We start from the raw sequence: 17,914 nt of genomic DNA, 5'->3' as shown, positions 1-17,914 counted from the left end.
CAAAAAGGTCGAAAACGCGTCGGCTGTTGGTTGCGAAACGGCCGAACAGCCTTTTGTTGAGGAAGGAATTTACTTTTTCCCCCGATAGTATCAGAAGTGAGCTGGTCCAGTTTCATTCCAAAAAGACGACCAGTTTGAAATGGGAGAGAAGTCAACGATCTTTTAGATGTGGCATCCGCCCACCAGTCGCGGAGCCATATGGCTCTTCTAATGGAGATCGCATTAGCGGCAGTTTGAGCAGCGCAATTGGCGGCATCAAAAGAAGCGTCCACTACAAAATCCACTGCGTGAATTATCTGCCTGGCGACAGTGGTTGCCTCCGGAGGAAGATTGGTGCCCTGGAAGGACATAATCAAGACTTCTGCCCAAGCAGCCATTGCCTTAGTGACCCAAATTGCCACAAAAGATGGAAAAAGTGCCGCTCCTGAAGCTTCAAAAACTGAGCAGGCAAGGTAATCAATTTGACGATCGGAGGGGTTTCTGACTGAGGAGCCCTCAGAAACGGAAAGGAGCGTTTTAGAAGCGAGACGCGATAGAGGAGGGTCCACCGGAGGGGACTGTAACCAATCCTTCATTAGGTCTGGATCAAAAGGGTATTTAGCCTCAGTAGACCTTTGCCCTGTGAACCGCTTATGTGGCCGTTCCCTATGTTTCTGGACAATTTCCTTAAACTCCGGATGGATGGCAAATAACCTGCGCACACGCTTGGTTTTCTTAAATGAGATAGGGTGTGCTGGAGCAGGAATATTTTCCTCATCCAAGTTCAGAATCCTGTAGACTGATTCTATAAGAGAATCAAGCGACTCTTGATCAGTTGGGGGATTCTGAGGGGCTGACGTGTCAGATTCAAATTCAGAGTTGTGCTCGCTGTGAACCTCAGGAGAGGGAGAGCGAGAGACAAGCGTCACCGATGCTGAGGCGCAAACGTGACTAGGGGACGCGTCATGGGTCCGCTTTCTAGAGACCTGACCATCCCTTGAACGAGTACGGCCCCTGCTGGTGGACGGTTCCTAGCCAACGCCAGAGCCCTCCTCAGGAGGTAAGGATGCTCTCTGACTTAAAGAGTCCACCCGGAGGGATAATATAGCCTGGGTCAGAGACTCCACCGACCGTGACAGGGACGCAGCCCACTCAGGGGTACTAAACGCAGGAAGCCCATCAGCAGCGGCGGCGAGGGGAGTTTGAGCACAGGCCGGGGTCGCAGTCCATGCATAACGGATTAGTCTGTGCACTGGGTAAGGCAGACTTGCAAGTGGTGCACACGGTAAAAAATGTAGTGTGCGTCTTAGCAGCCCGTAAAAAATGCAGTGTGCTTCTTAGCAGCCCCTTAGATTGAGACATAGTTCTCCTGAAAGGATTAACGGCAGAGTCTGTCTGCAGCTGCAGGGAATGGGCCGGGAAGGGCTTAAGCTTTAATCTGAGGGCAGATGCAGCTTACCCACGGTCCTGTGCTGTGTCCCCGGGAGGAATAGCGGTAGCCCTGTGGTGTCACCCAGTATCCGTCAGAGCGCGCGCCTCACAGCTCGTGTCCAGAGCAGGCTGAGGTAAAAAGACATGGCCCCCGAGATTAGGATTGCGCGTCTCGTAAGGAATGAGAGGCGCAAAGAGGAGGGAGCGGTGATGTTAGTGTAGGCGGCGCTATTCAAATTGCAGCCTAGTAGGCTGGAAAAGCCGGGGACTAAATTTATGGCCTACCCGCGGTAGGAGCCGGGGGGGTGGCGCTAGCGTGGGCTGCGCTATTCAAATTGAGGCCTAGCAGGCCGGAAAAGCCAGGGACTAAATTTTTGGCCTACCCGCGGTAAGCGCCGAGAGCGGGGGGGGGTGTCCGCGATAGGGCAACGGTGCACCGCCACTGACGCTAAGTAAGCGCTTCTCCCGGGGACTAGGACCCGACCCCATACCTCTACTCCAGAGCTCAGGCAGGCCGCGCTGTCCGGGACCATCCATGCAGGTCTTCTCATCCTCCTGGGTTGATGTATTAGAGCTGGAGTTCTTAAAGGGGTATGCTCAATCGAACCTCCCTATGGCAGGGGGATGGAGAGCTATGGGGCTGATTCATGGCATTTGGAAGCGCTGTTCCAGTCTTCTCCATTGCACTCCATGCGCTTGCCCTCGTATCCGTGGATTACCGGGACCGTAAGGCTCATCACCATCATCGCCAGAGGAATCAGCCCCAATCGTCGCAGGAAAGTGTACAGGGAGGTATACTCCGAGTGCTTGCCTGTTGTTGGTTCGGGGGAGAGCGGGCCGTAGAAAGGAACTGTCACCCCCTTCACTCCGTTAATTAAAAAATAAAAATTTACAGAAAATTCAAAAATAAAAAAAAATGGTGGAGTCTGAAGCCAGACCCAAGTGCCTCCTACAGACACTAAGCAAGAACTGGGAAATCTCATCCAGTGAGAGGGTGAATACTGCATGGGAGGAGTTAACGTTTTTTCTGGTTTACTTAGTGTCCTCCTAGTGGCCAGCAGCATAACACCCACTGTCTCTGAGTCCCCCAATGAGGCATAGGAGAAAAAAATACAGGCCAGACACCGCACGCAGGCCACAACTTATACGCCAGTCTTGAAGGCTGACACATTAATCAGGAGGCAAGGGTGCGCCTCACATTGAATTTGGGGAATCTTTCGGCAGCCGTGCACCACTGCAACAGACAGGAGGACATTTCTGTCCTACCTTCTACCATTTTTGTGGTGTAAGTTATGATCCTTCCGGCTAAATTTTGCCTAAAAAGTTGGCAGAGATGAACTCCACTGATGTAGAAAGTTGCAAAATATTTGGGTAGCTCCAAGTTGAGCACAAATTTAGCAACATTACAAATGGTTTTCTCCCAAATTCTGGGCAAAAACAGTTTGATAGATACCATGCCTCTGATTTATCTTGTTTTCTAGAAAGGAAAGTAATGCATTTTATAACTCCTAATTTGCAAAGGTCCATATCCTATCATGACTTAAAGGGGATATTGCAGCTTAAAGCAGTTATCACTTTTCTACATAGGGTGCACATCCATTGAGTAATACGCATATCAATGTATATAGCAGGGTGCCACACCATGCCTGGAGGTGCACCGTAAACAAAAGCAGGAAAGACCAAACACATGAATTGGGGTGCACACGCGTTTCAATATTCAGACAATAATAATGTAAAATGTATAGCTTTATTAGAACACTAGGACACACAAAACCACCAACACATAAAAACAATTAAAACTTGTATACAACATGGTAATCAAGCAACAGCCCCTCAATATTAAAAGGCGACAGACCTATCAACCTATTCTGTGACCTTGTCATAGCTCATTATTGACTGCCAATTGTTTACTCTTGGTTCAACACAGGGTTCTGATATTTGATAGGTTTGGCGCCTTTTAATATTGAGGGCTGTTGGTTGATTACCATGTTGTATACAAGTTTAAATTGTTTTTGTATTTGTCGTTCTGTGTGTCCTAGTGTTCTAATAAAGCTATACATTTATATTATTATTGTCTGAATAGTGAAACAGGTGTGCACACCAATTCATGTGTTTGGTCTTTCTTGCTTTCGTTTACGTTGAATCCCCAGACCACCATTCCCTCAGCTGAAGGACAGCAGCTTGGTACAATATGGATGGAGCAGTGATCGAGCATTGACTCTGCCCTTGAATTGCAAGTCACAGGTTTTTTCAGCCCCACAGGCTTTGAATGAAGCATTAGGGCAAATGCTCAGCCACCACTCAACATCTTCCTAACCAAGATCTAGCAATCGTGGTGGACCCAGTGATTGGACCACCACCGATGTTGTGATGAATGTACCGGGCTGAAATACTCCGGTAACTTATTGCATCCCATTCAGTTTATGAATAGTGGCACCTAAAAGACGATCAGAAATGGTTATTGCAATATTATTCTGAGCCAGACCCCGCAAAGAAGTGGTCAGATAAAATATCATGCAACCAATTAAGGGTGGCATTACAACTAAAAGCTGCACTCGCTAGCGGCTGTGTCCTTTACATGCCGGTATCTAAGTCATGAAAGCAAGGACGACGTTCATTACAAAGATTTCCCAGTACAGTGGAGACCACCCTATGTAATATGTTGCCGTCTCTCCTCAGCCGTACCCTCTACTGGACAACCCCTGCTTAATCAAGTAACAGCCCATTGTATACTCCCCTTCTGCAACGGCGCGGTTTAAACGTTATCGGTGCCACTATTCCGTGAGATTGTTGTTTCACGTGACCGCTGCAGCCAATAATTGGCCGGTTTTTGGCTGCAGCCAATCAGCCGTCTTGGAGCAAACATTCACTATATGTTCAACTGCCAGTGTTACAATTTGATGTTAAAACATTTTACCTGCTGTACCTTGCCTTTTGGCATGATCACTAGTTGAAGAACGGAACAGCGGGGAGCACAAACTCTGCTCTCGGAAAATAGTCGGTGTGGACTCGAGCTGGCTGTAATAAGATCGCTTCTGTTGTGGCGTCTTGGCGAGGCTGTTGTCCTGCCGGTCTTCTTCTCGTTCGTCCACATCCTCACGTAGCCCGGACTGAAGCCTTTTAGCCTCTGTAGTTAGTTCCTCAAACCAGTTTAGGTTTATCGGTCCCAAATCTGTAAGGAAGGGCTCCGAATCATAAATTGTGAAATTATGACATCGGTAATATTTTTTTTTTTTAAAAATGTAACTTTGTTCTTTGCTGTCCCATCTTGATGACCACTGGACCAGGAAATAATACTGGTGGGTGGCCTGACCACCAGTAAGGCTACTTTCAGATTTGCGTTATGAGGCGCAGAGCAGGGTCGCCGCTAAGCTCCGCCCCGGCCGCACCTCCTCCAGTCAGCTCCTCCTATGGGGGCATGACGCTGCATGCGACCGGTGTACCCTATATTTAGCGTTGGGTGCGCAGGTATGTTTTTCCCCTTTTTGCGCTGCGCCGAGCGCACAAAAATGCAACACAGTGTGTTTGGCGCACGTCGGCACAGCGCAAAAAGAGCGCATGCGTCGGCAAAAACATACCAGCACACGGCCAGCGTACCCAACACTAAATATAGGGTACACCGGTCGTATGCAGCGTCATGCGCTCATAGGAGGAGCTGACTGGAGGCGGGGTCGGAGCTTAGCGGCGGCCCTGTGCCTCATAACGCAAGTCTGAAAGTAGCCTAACTTCTCAGTTTAAAGAGGCACTCTAATGGCCGCCGAGATTCCTTGAGAACACGCCATATATTGAGGACGACCCATTTCTCACAGAGGCCCGGACCCCACAGAGTGTTTGCCCCTCATCTATGGAGAGTGAGGTTTGAGAGCCAAGATGATAAATAATAAAAAGTTGCAACTGATTTCCAAATCAACATTAGAAATCAAAGGGGTATTCCAACTCTGTGTCATGAAGTGAACAGGGTCAGTGACATCCCATGTTATACTTGCCGGGCCCCATGTTCAATCAGCAAGTATCGTACACCATGGACAATCCTGGCAGATTCGGCACACATGCCTTCAGATACCAGATCACGTGACGTCGCATCTCTTTTGATGTGGAGAGTGCTGGAATACCCCTTTAATTGCAAAAATGTCCATTCATTAGTAAATAATTTCTATTGATAAATCAGGAAGCAGCGGTTTGTTATCGGCTGCACGGCGAACACTGCATGGGACCCCGTACCGCAGCCTCTGGTCAGAGATGACAATCACCTTCACTTTGGTAGAACACACTGCCCCAATATACCAAGAAAACAAAAGTTACAATTGTCGGGGAGGTCCCCCTGTAGTGAGCACCACTTATCACTTCACAATTGTACTACAAAAACGGGAGACGTCCTGGACTCCTGAAAGAGCAGTAAAATGTCAGAGGAATTGCGAAAATGTCCTTGAAGGTCACGTCTCCAGGTCTGCGGTGACAGTGCGACACTCCGACATTTGAAGGTGTACATTCAGGAGGCGCGTACCGGACAGTCGTGGTGGGGGCAGCGTGGGTCTGGGAATCTGTCACACCACAGTTCTATAGCTCGGAGATGCGGGTCGCTACAAGCTGGAAACCAGCATTTTAGCAGGAAAGCAGGGCTGTGGAGTTGGAACCTATTTTGGTGGAGTCCGTGTCATAGAAATTGAGGAGTCGGAGGTTTGGCTTACCGACTCCACAGCCTTGCCGGAAAGCACTGCTGCTTTTTTGTTCTTACTACACCTAATCTGTCATTATGGTGACATTTAAAGGGAATCTGTCACCTACTTTTGGCGGGCTATTTAAATGAGGTCCGATGGGCGGTTTCTGATCTTTTCCGCCTCCCCATCCTTGGCCGCCGTCCACAGTTTTTTCATGAATAGAAGTAGGTGTCCGCCATCTTTCACGCGTGCGCTAAGCATTCTAGGCTCGCGCAGTATGCTTTGCCCAACTGCGGGCAAAGCCGAAAAGCCTGACTGCACATGCGCCGGTTAACTAAGCCCCGGAAGTATTTTGCTGTGTTCCGGGGCCTAGTTAACCGGCGCATGCGCTGTAAGGCTTTTCAGCTTTGCCCGCAGTTGGGCAAAGCATACTGCGCGTGCGCGAGCCCAGAATGCTTAGCGCACGCGCGAAAGATGGCGGACACCTACTCATGAAAAAACTGCGGACGGCGGCCAAGGATGGGGAGGTGGCAAAGATTGGAAACACAGCCCATCGGACTGGACAGACCTAATTTAAATAGCCCGCCAAAAGTAGGTGACAGATTCCCTTTAAGAGTTTTGATTTTTTTTAATTTTGGAACACCCATCCCCCAGGCTACAAAAAAAAAACAAAAAACGTGCTTTGCTCATCCTCCCCGGATCCGGCGCTGAGTCTCCATGGCTGCTCCCTGTCGCCAGCGCCGCAGTCAATAACTGACCGCCCCGTGCCATCTACTCTGTCAGAGCTGCGGAGCTCAGTGATTGGCTGTCAACGTGACATCAGTGCTGCAAAAATAATAGACACCGAAAGTAGTGATGCTGGACCGGGGGAGGAAAGATATTTAATATATTTTTTTAAAACAATCTGCAGCAGAGCAGAAATGGCCGATGTGGCCACAAAACGAGTCACGTGGTCAAATATGTCTACGTCACACAACAGTACCAGTGATGGGGACGTCTTACGATCCGCAAGTTATCGCAACAAGCGAGGGGCTAAAAAAAAACTAGTTGATGTTTTTGGGACTTGGGTTGCGCCCTACGCCCTCAGGTCACTATGTCGCCCCGTCACTTCCACCGCTCTGCCATATAGCCGCGCTCTGGCGACGTGACCTGAGTCACTGGCGGATTACCCGTGTGCCCCCAGCCTGATGCCCCTCACCTCACCAAATATAGACAGACAAGAGGGCTATGTGTGGGCCCCACAAACCAAAGCAGGCGCAGGGAGGGCCGGCACTGCAGTGGTTAATATACTGGCAGTCACATGACATGAGCAGTAGGGGTTAATGCGGGCCACAACGTGAACACGGCGCACTAACAATAATAAGCACCTGAGTGACTACAGTGCGCCCGGAACAGCTGGGAGAAGACCGACTGCACCGACGCCATGGGACTGCAGGGCACGCAGAAGGGCGCGGAGCTCCCGCCAGTCAGAGCCTCGGGAGCAGCTGAGAGACACAAGTCCAACTTCCCGCTCTGCTTCACTGCTGACACACGCAGCCATTCAGAGCACAGCTCTTAGGACGCCCCGCCCATGACACATTATACGGGAGTTCTCATTGGCTGAGCTTTCCTATAGACCTGCTCTGAGACTACATTTCCCACAATGCTCCTCCAGGACGGGGCGTGTCGTCAGTGCTGTGCTATGGATACATGTTGGGGATGTAAATAAGCACCTGTGAGAGAGCATTACCTGCGCTATCGCGATAGAGCACGATTTTATTCCTCATACCCATTGGCGATTTAAAAAACGGTCCGATTTCTGGACTGGAAAAAAGGGTGGAGTGTTATGCCAGTGTCATGCGATTTCTATGCGATTTTTTGTTTTTCATCCGTTTTTTTTCCCAGCCACTCTTTTCTACAGTCATTTACAGGACCATTTACAGTGTTCTATACCACAGAATGGGGATGTATCCGTTAAAAACGGATGGAAAACGGATGGTCCGTTTTTGGTCCGTTTTTGGTCCGTTTTTTTAATCGCACCCATTGACTTCTATTGAGGAAAATCGCGGCAAATCGCAGCATGCTGCGATTATTTTCTCAGACCGATTTTGGCTGAGAAAAAATCGCAAGTGAGATGTCACCCATTCACTAACATGGGTCAGAGCGCAATCCTCCGATTTCATCGCCAGTGAGTATGAGGCCTAATGGTGCCGCACACGTGTCCGGGGGTCATCCGTGTGCAATTCTTTCACGTTTTTGCTGCAGATTTCACACCTGAAAGCATTGACAAATCTGCAGGTCAATAATGACGCAATGTGTGCCTGGCACGTCAGGATTCTCATTCACTTTGCTGGCATCAGGAAATCCTTCAGGTTTTTTTTTGCTGCACTGAAAAAAAATGCAATAAACCTGCAATGTGTGCACAGGGTCTTAGAAGTGTTCTCTCTAAATATCTGCTTAATTTATCAACACTGTGCAATACTGGTCAATTTTCTGCAAATAATCATAACAACCAAAAAAACAAACCCGGACAGATGTGCACATAGTCGTGCTTCCCTCTTTACTGCTCCTTGGCGGTTGGGTCAGGGCTCATTCACATGTCCGATTTTGGCTTTGGTTTTCACGCATAGCCCTCATACCTATGATAGTCTATTGGGCTATGCACATTTCCGAACTTTTCCTCGAACTGAGTGGAATCATAATCATCAATGGAAGTTAATGAGTCCGTGAAAAAAAATCGGACTGCACTTTGATGGCCTCTGAGTTCAGTCCGACTTTCACAGAAAACTCATGCAGGCTGCCAATTTTTTCATGTGCACATTCAAACCATGTGGAAAAACACTGATCTGAACATCCCCAAATGAATAAAGCTATGTTCACACCTGGTGTTTTTGCTGCTTTTTTCAGAAAATTTTCAGCTGCGTTTTACAGTACCAGCGAAGTCTATGAGATTTCAGAAATCTCCTGCACGCGTTGTTGTTTTTTGTTGTCCTAAGTATTTGTGCTTTCCTTGTTTTTTGCAGAACAGAACATATCACTTGTTTCAGTGTTTTTTTCAGCATTTTTCACCTATTGAAAGTAATGGGTGGTGAAAAAAAGCTTAAAAAAACGCAGGAATCAGGTTTTGCTGACTTTTTTTTCTTCCAAAACCTGATGAAATAGAATATGATTTTTTTTTTACACAAAACTTTATCAGTATATACAAGCATATACAAGCATATACAGAATGGGAGGAATAGGGCTAAGCAACAGCACATGTGAAAAAGACTTGGGTATACTAATAGATCACAGACTGAATATGAGTCAACAGTGTGATGCAGCAGCAAAAAAGGCAAATGCAATTCTAGGATGTATTAACAGAAGCATACAGTCTAGATCACGTGAAGTCATTATTGCCCTCTACTCCTCTTTGGTCAGACCTCATCTGGAATATTGTGTCCAGTTTTGGGCGCCACATTTTAAAAAAGACATCAACAAACTGGAGCAAGTTCAGAAAAGAGCGACCAGAATGGTGACCGGTCTGCAAACCCTGTCTTATGAGGAAAGGTTGCAGGATTTGGGATTGTTTAGTTTGCAAAAGAGAAGACTGAGAGGAGACTTAATAGCTGTCTACAAATATCTAAAGGGCTGTCACATTGTAGAAAGATCATCTTTATTCTCATTTGCACAAGCAAAGACTAGAAGCAATGGGATGAAACTGAATGGGAGGAGACACAGATTAGATATTAGAAAAAATTTTTTGAGAGAGTGATCAATGAGTGGAACAAGCTGCCACGAGAAGTGGTGAGTTCTCCTTCAATGGAAGTCTTCAAACAGAGGCTGGACAGACATCTGACTGGGATGAATTAGCGAATCCTGCTTTGAGCAGGGGGTTGGACCAGATGGCCCAGGAGGTCCCTTCCAACTCTACGATTCTATGATTCTATGATTCTATGACACAAATGTAGCACGCCAAAAATGCAGCAAAAACACGCGAGAAAAATACAAGCAACACTTGCTTTTTTCTGCAGCTTCTTTATTGCCAAGGGAGCAGGTTTTGCTGTAGTAGAAAAAAAAAAACACAGCAAAAGCGTCTGGTGTGAACATAGTCTAATATTGGTCACAGTGCTGTGCGGGCTATGTCGTTTCTTTCACTCTGACCCAAAATACACGTGTGTGAACTTGGGCTTACTGATCGCTAGTGAGCGCCGAATCGGGGGTATTGATATGTTAATGAGCAGATACATATCCCAATGTTATGGAATCCGGGTATTGCAAAAAAAAACACTGTAATTTATCAACAAATGATTTGTGCTGAAAACAGTATATTGTGCTGGAGCTGCCAGCCATTTGTTAGTATATGTAATTAGGCCTGTTTCACACTTCCGTTTTTGTGTCCGCCAAACGGATCCGTTTCCGTTTTTTTGACGGAAACTGATGCAAACGGATCCGTTTTTTTAAAAACGGATCCGTTTTTTTGACGGATCCGCGGTAACCGTAATGGAAGTCTATGGGACAAAAAAAACGGATCCTGCAAAAAATGGCGGATCCGTTTTTTTACGGAAAACAACGGATTTTGACGGATTTGAAAAAACGGAAGTGTGAAACAGGCCGCCTGTTTCACACTTCCGTTTTTTCAAATCCGTCAAAATCCGTTGTTTTCCGTAAAAAAACGGATCCGCCATTTTTTGCAGGATCCGTTTTTTTTTGTCTCATAGACTTCCATTACGGTTACCGCGGATCCGTCAAAAAAACGGATCCGTTTTTAAAAAACGGATCCGTTTGCATCAGTTTCCGTCAAAAAAACGGAAACGGATCCGTTTGGCGGACACAAAAACGGAAGTGTGAAACAGGCCTAAGCTGTATATCTATCATTTCACCCAGAATCAGAAAACGTTGTACAAACACGACGGTTCATTTCCTTTTTGTTGGGTAAATTCTGTAACTTTTTCTTGTGAACATTTCAAGAATTCGCTTTTCAGAATCTTTGTATTGATTTTTTAGCCCCTCCGATCCTAGCCGATCTAGCGCTTAGCGTAAAAAAAAACAAACATGTTCTGTATTTCACCCATTTTTATTATTTGTGAGAATGAATACGACATGTTTGTGCTTGGAGCAGTGATCGGATTGGCTGTGGCGTCTCTATGTGTATTGCGGGGTGTAGTTGGGGCAATTGGTAGGTGACGAGGTCCAGCTGGTGCTGGGGAGGTCCAGACAGGATAAAGCTGGGCTCGACCACATCGCCACCCATCAGATACATGTGGTATGGCGGGGTTCATGTGCTCGCCTGGTAATGCCTACACGAACTATGGCAGTAATTTCATACAAGCACCGCCTGGGCCGCCTCCGCAGACAACCACCAGAAATAAGCAAACAACCTGGAAGACGAGTAAGAGCTCTGAGGCCACAGACTACCTGGACAACTTCCAGCGGGCCCAGCTCAAAGCCATCCTGTCCCAAGTGAACCCCAATCTTGCTCCATGGCTCCGGAAGGCCAATACTAAGGAGATTGGGGTGCAGGTGAACCCACGGGTTGATACTGGGATCCAGTGCTCTTTGGGACCTCGCACTCTGCGCAGACCGCCGCCTCCTCCCAGCAATGTGGCCAACCCTGTGCAGTTCACTCGGCCGGTGGCCGTGTACTCGCCGGTGGTGGATCGCAGGGTGTTCTCCCTCCCGCAGGGAGGCCGTGTTCCTAACAAAAGCCCAGCCCTCACCGACTACAAGGAGGTCGCTGATCGTAAGTTAGAGCGTGAAGAGAAACCAACTGAGCAGGTGGCAGAAAAGATCCCAGAGAAAGAGATCAATGCGGATGAGAAGAGATCTGTGTTCCAGGTATGGGCACTCGGGCTGGGGTCTGGAGCACTGGTCTGATAGGAAAGGCGTGCCCCCTGTGTTATGGCCCAGGGAAACTGTCCAGCTTACACCTTACACCTTTCTCTCCTTTTAATCTCTGTGGGGGGCTTCTTGCAAGTAATACTGGTTGTAATCTTGGGATTTCTCTTTAGGCCATGTTCACATGTTGCTTTTTTTCATGGATTTTAAAAGCTTTGTTTTACACTGCCAGATAAAGCTGTTCTGCACTTTTTCTGCTGAAAACGCAGCAAAAACTGATCAATTTATTTAATCTTTTTGCACACGCTCTCTATTGATGAGTGCTGAAACTGACACTGCAGTTTAAAAAAGCAGCAGTTTTCCAGTTCAGTCAGGGGGTAAGTGTGCGACTTCTGAATTGTCATAGCTTTTGCTGGTGCTATAAAATGCAGCAAAAAAACCATGTGTGACCATTGCCTTAGTCTTTTTGGAAGGGGTTGTATGAACGCAAGCGCAGCCATTCAGGCACTCTGCTGCAGAGCATTACGTTAAAGGGGTATTCCTCTCCAAGATCCTATCTCGGTATGTTTTAGGTGTAGTAATTAAGCAAATGCCTCTGAAAAAAGATGTAGTTAGTTCTTCTGACTTGCTATGTCAATTTTCCCCAAGTGCATGGCATTGCAGTAGCTTAGATGTTCATTGATTCCATGGTGCTGCACATGAGAAGGGGTTACATACAAATTACAGATGTCACTTACAGTAAACTAACAATCACAGACTGACAGAGGGGAGAGGACCCTGCCCTTTCAGGCTTACATGCTATGATTGACCATTAAACTGACTGTGGTTGTGACTATGGATACTTGCACTTGTGGGACATTGACCTGGTGAATCAGAACCTATATTACACTTAACTGAAGGTATCTGCTAAAATATCTACTGCACCATGTGTTGGGATAGGATCTTGGAGATAGGAATGGGAGGGAGAAAACCCCTTTAAAACTGCTTCTGGTCGCTATATTCCGATGGGAACTCTCCCATTTGCTTTGCTGACCTCTGACTTGGCAGTAATCTCTCTTGAACATGCACAAAAAATGTGGCAGGTCTGACAGACTAATGGGCCAGAAGCCAGTCACTCCCTGGAATCCTGTCTTGTGGGGATCCTGCCAAATCTCGAATGTAGTGCCCAGTGGAGAGCACATTCGGTCATGTGAACCTAGAAGGAATGTCCAGCTGGCCAGCAAGCAGGGACTTCATATCATCCTCCAAAAATAATGCGAATATCTCTACAATGGAGTGACACCATGAAATGGAAAAGCGCTGCGGAAACTCATTGCTTTTCCAAGAATGCCCAGTCCTTTTTGTACTCCAGAGAGACAAGTGGAGTACCTGGCTGCATATTCAGATGTGTACGTCAAGGCCGGGTGCTAGCGCCATGATGTACATCATCAGTATGTGTTTGTGTGTGTTTTTTTTTTTTTTTTTTTTTTTCTGCATCCAAAAGGTCAGCAGTAGGGCTGTAGTACACAGCCCTGCACCAACTGATGGGTACCAAAGCCAACAGGTCTCTTCATGGGGGTGGGGTGGAAATTTATAACCCCCCCCCCCCCCCCCCACATGAAGTGACCTGTTGGCTTTGGTCCCCATCAGTTGGTGCAGGGCTGTGTACTACATCCGTACTGCTAACTTTTTAGATGCACTAAAAAAACACGATGTACACCATGGTGCTAGCACCTGGCCTTGATGTACACAGGTCTGAATATGCAGCAAGGTACTCCACTTATCTCGCTGGCGTACAAAAGGAGTGGGCATGTTGCGTTTTTACTGCCTGATCCTTTCCTGACACCAAAGGAGTCTGGATACTCCCTATACGCATTAGAAGACATCGTCAGCCTCTCCCAACATTCACCTATATATGGGGGGGTTCACCTGGTATTTTGGCCATTATCTCGTACCGATGGCCACATCTTTCCATGGGACTGTGCTGCAGCTTCTTGTCTGGATTTGTGTGGTGGTCAGATCTTGGCCCAAACTATCTGACCATACCATTAGGTTCTGTTCACATCTGCATCATCTCTTCTGTTCTAAATAGAAACTGATGTAGTTGCTAGGTGGGTCATATGGTGGCATCTGACAGATCCATCTGATATTAAATGGGGTCAAGTTCCAGATTTGTTTCCCATTGTGGTGGTGGTTTTAGGTGGCACTAAGTCATTTTGTGAGGCTAGCCAGCCATAGATGGGAAGCCTCCATGGCAGTCTTCTAGGTTTGCCCAAAGAACTCTGCTGTTCATGGGACACCTAAGATTGGAGAACATGGCTCTCAACACTGGCTAGCTATTCTGATTGGGAACCACAGAAGACACCCTTAATGATGTAGTTCTCTCTACTGTCGATTATCCACAGTAGTCATTCTTTAACATTAATCTTCATGTATTTTCAGTTTTTGGAACAGAAATATGGCTACTTCCACTGCAAAGACTGCAAAACCCGATGGGAGAGTGCGTATGTGTGGTGTATATCTGGGAGTAACAAGGTGAGACTCATCCCAATCACAACATGGATTTACTGCATTTAAATAGGACTGCTCATCCACACAAACCACATGTTCTCCTAGAACACAAGCTGCACTCCGGCCCATGGGCGAGTATTTGGCCTGTAACATGTTGACAGCCCCCTGCTCTGCGTCAGCGTCCTGAATTCTGAGGACAGCTGTGATGAAGGGGGTGTTAGCTGATGGTCTCTCTGCACCTGACCTCAGTGCAGTGGGCACAATAAAATTACAACGTGCCAGGCAGTGAAGAGCTTCAGAGCTTGCTGCCGATTGGTAGGAAATTGAGGAAAGGGGTTTTTTTCTTCGTCTTGAGTTGTCTATTTTGGGTCCAATGCTGTGTGGGGAACTGGCTGAGGTATCACTGATGGGGGTCACCATACTGTCCCTAGGGTGGTACAATAGTCATGTCATACCATGCATATGGGGGGCATCTTGTGTGGGTTTTTTTTTTTTTTTTCTATCAAGGTTGGCCCATGACTTTGTCAAAGCTATAATTTTGGCCCTTTGTGTATTGGAGTCTGATGCTTCTGGCTTGGAAGGGCCAAGTTTGGTGGGTGTTTACAATCAAATGGCCATAAATTAAATATCTTGTAACCCTTGAGTGAACAGTTTGGCATGGCTCCCAAACATTCCAGGTCCAGCGAGACAATCCAGATTTTGGGGACACTGTCTCGGGAAATCAGAGTAAAGTCCCAACTTCCACTCTCTCATTGTGATGAGATTTTTGTCAGTCAGCTATGTACCCTAGTGTACATACATTACTGTTACTGCAGGGTATAGTTCTAGTTTGTACACTAAACACTGCTTTTAAATCTGCACCAAAAACTCCAAGGGGGATGCATAAAAAAAGCAATACAGGAGATGGTTGTGTAGAAGAGAACTCAAGATTTATGCTGGATGTAAATACAGACAAAGCAGGACCTCCTAGTGAAGCTTGTGTAAGAATGAGGCTATGGCTGCGACAACTGCTGAACAAAATCCATTGGTCCCAGATCTGGATCCTGCTGTCCTGGGCAACTTGCTGAATGTCCCTCACTGCCATCATCCATCCGACATCTCCTTCTGCCAGGGCAGGAAGAAATGATAACTGGTTGCCTGGCCTGCCATGGCAAAAAGTTGCTACGAAACTTACTTATTTGGCAGTCCATGGTCAGTGTGACTTGGCTGATTCCTTTACTTACCCTGGGGTGAGCTGTTTATAAAAAAAATTGTCTATTACAGGTCTATTTTAAACAACTTTGTCGCAAGTGCCAAAAAGGATTCAATCCCTACAGAGTGGAAGCAATTCAATGCCAAGTAAGTGCAACTGTAAAGTGCACCATGTGGTTCAAATGACTCCATGGCCTCTGCCATATGTGAACTTGACTGTATAGCTGCAGTGTCTGATTCATGGTACCAGTAGTTCAGGCAGCATTATTCTGACAAGTTCCTCTCTAAAATGCAACAGAGTTCTGACAGCGGCGCTTAGTGGTGCAATTGCCAGTGTGCACCAGCTTCCATTTTTAAAGCTTGAGTCAGAACGGTCTATGAATAGGAAATGTGCATATCGGCACAACTTCTACATGCCAAGTAAGACACCAGCACTCTGGATACACTGCTCACCTCCAACCTATATTACTGGGAGAGCCACTCACACAAGAGATCTAAAACTTGGTCCAGACTGCATGTCATGGGGATTGAGAATGAATTGGACTAAAATTTAGTGCAATGTTAACTAAAGTTGGCCAATAACATGTGAATTTTTTTTAATCTTCCATAGTACTTAGAGAGAACCTGTTATGTCAGATATACTGTTAATAGCCTAAGTGGCTGTCTGACTAAGTGCAGCTCCTGGGAGAAAATGGATTTTATTCTTCCTGGGAGCTGCCACTTTGCCATACAAATGAGGTGGTGCTGCTGCTTGTCATCATTAATAGCAATTGGCTGTCAATGTAAGTACACCCTGGCACAGACAGGTGGCTATACACTGCCCTTCAGACTGAGCTGCCAGTACAATTGCTGCGACTGTAGGAAGGCTGTGTACCTAACAAAAGTTGGTGGCTCCCAGAAGAAATAAAGCTTTCTTTGTTTTCCCTCTGGAGCTGCCCTTTCAGTATGGTGTCCATCCACCCACATCTACAGACTTGGTGTTGAACAAGATGGGTTTTTTTTTTAATCTCCCCAACACTTGGTATATTTAGGGTTTGAAGATTTATATCTGATACCCCCCCCCCCCCCCCGAGGGTTACTTGGTGAGAATTTTAGATATTTAATACATTACTTCCATTCTGATATCTTTTAGGTCTGCTCCAAGACTCGCTGCTCCTGTCCACAGAAGAAAAGGCACATAGATCTGAAGAGGCCGCACCGCCAGGAACTGTGCGGTCGCTGCAAAAACAAAAAGCTTTCATGTGACAACACGTACAGCTTCAAGTATATTGTGTAGAAGAGCATGGCGGCTATGTACAACACGCACTTTGCTCAATGCATGTAGCACTTTGTTGAATTGGCACTGAATCATGGCTATTGACCCGGCATTGGTAAATGGACTGAAGGTTTTTTGTATCTGTCTTGTAGCGTAGCACCATTTTGTATACATTGTAAATAAAGTGATTTAAAATATATACAATTTGGCATGTGCAAAACGTTGTCGTCACTGGGTGTAATGTGCAAGCGGCTCTGCAGTATCAAGGCTTGGATTTATACCACAAACTCTTGGTTTTCTGGATTGAGGGGAGGTGGGGGTGAAGTCTTTACTTTATCCTGGGTCCAGCACAGAGTCTCCACTTCTGCTTCCGGTGGCTGTCTCGTTGTGTCGTCACTGGTAATGGCTCCTGGGACTAAAGGGGTTTTGTTTCAGGACAAATCAGATGTAGTGACATAGGAAGCAGACATAATAGTGTGGGTAGTGGGGACATTAACCTTTGGGGAGTAAGCTGACAGTAGACACCAGACGACCAACCCCATCAGGACCTAGAAGGGTGATTAGAGTAAGAAAGATGCAGGAGTGTTATCCCTTGTTCCCCTCTGACCAGCTAGCAATGCTGAAGCAGCTGCCTGATCCTGAGTACCAACCTGTCTCGTTTTACAAAGGAAATACAGCAAACATATAAGTGTACCTGGGCAGACCTAGAGAGATTGAGTTTATAGGCAGGTGATGTACTAGGACACAATTAAGACACACAGATGTGGCAAGGAATCAGGCTTGGGGCATGCATGATAAATCTGCACGGTCTGGGGAGACGTACTGTGAGTCACTAAAGCAATGGGCTACAGTGAAACAATCAGAGCAGTCTGTACTCCTGACTAATGTGACACAGCAAAAAGGAGAGAGCAGAGATGTACTTTGGACGGTTACTGCTGAAATGGGCAGACAAGGGGTACAGTCGCATAAACCGACTTGAGAATTTAGCGCAACTCGCTTAGGTCGGTAGCACAGGTCACACAAGTAGCTATTCAGTCTGGGTTTGTCTGAGTCTGACCACAGTTTGTACAAGTTTATCTGGGTCTCTGGTCGACGAAGTTTAATCAAAACACTCATA

General features: G+C 46.7%; 2 protein-coding genes across 3 annotated transcripts in view; one reads left to right on the top strand and one right to left on the bottom strand.

Annotated features, from left to right (window-relative positions):
* The window catches only part of BRCA2 (BRCA2 DNA repair associated), a 174,378-nt gene extending 166,793 nt beyond the window's left edge, over window positions 1-7,585 (bottom strand). For both annotated transcript variants that reach the window (XM_073583185.1, XM_073583186.1), the window contains exons 1-2: window positions 7,436-7,585; window positions 4,328-4,582 (exon numbers count right to left, since the gene is read on the bottom strand). In XM_073583185.1, coding sequence (XP_073439286.1) covers window positions 4,328-4,582; window positions 7,436-7,493 — 313 coding nt within the window. In that variant the 5' untranslated portion in view covers window positions 7,494-7,585. The remainder of the gene's footprint in view (window positions 1-4,327; window positions 4,583-7,435) is intronic.
* A 3,690-nt stretch (window positions 7,586-11,275) lies between these two features.
* Window positions 11,276-17,001, top strand: ZAR1L (zygote arrest 1 like). Its single transcript, XM_073583184.1, has 4 exons — window positions 11,276-11,861; window positions 14,283-14,375; window positions 15,615-15,689; window positions 16,675-17,001. Exons 1-4 carry the CDS (start codon window positions 11,292-11,294, stop codon window positions 16,816-16,818), a joined length of 882 nt encoding a protein of 293 aa, XP_073439285.1. The 5' UTR covers window positions 11,276-11,291; the 3' UTR covers window positions 16,819-17,001.
* The last annotated feature ends 913 nt before the right edge of the window (window positions 17,002-17,914 follow it).

The sequence above is a fragment of the Dendrobates tinctorius genome, unplaced genomic scaffold (genome assembly GCF_039654945.1).
Source record: "Dendrobates tinctorius isolate UK_male_01 unplaced genomic scaffold, ASM3965494v1 ptg000075l, whole genome shotgun sequence".
In the NCBI taxonomy this organism is placed as follows: domain Eukaryota; kingdom Metazoa; phylum Chordata; class Amphibia; order Anura; family Dendrobatidae; genus Dendrobates; species Dendrobates tinctorius.
This window is presented reverse-complemented; position numbering and strand designations above follow the sequence as displayed.

What these genes read in the sequence shown, in the direction of transcription:
- ZAR1L (XM_073583184.1), top strand. Translation starts at nt 11,292, where the DNA reads ATGGCGGGGTTCATGTGCTCGCCTGGTAATGCCTACACGAACTATGGC. An exon ending in GTATATCTGGGAGTAACAAG is followed by an intron (nt 14,376 to 15,614) that starts GTGAGACTCATC and finishes TGTCTATTACAG; the next exon opens with GTCTATTTTAAACAACTTTG. An exon ending in TGGAAGCAATTCAATGCCAA is followed by an intron (nt 15,690 to 16,674) that starts GTAAGTGCAACT and finishes GATATCTTTTAG; the next exon opens with GTCTGCTCCAAGACTCGCTG.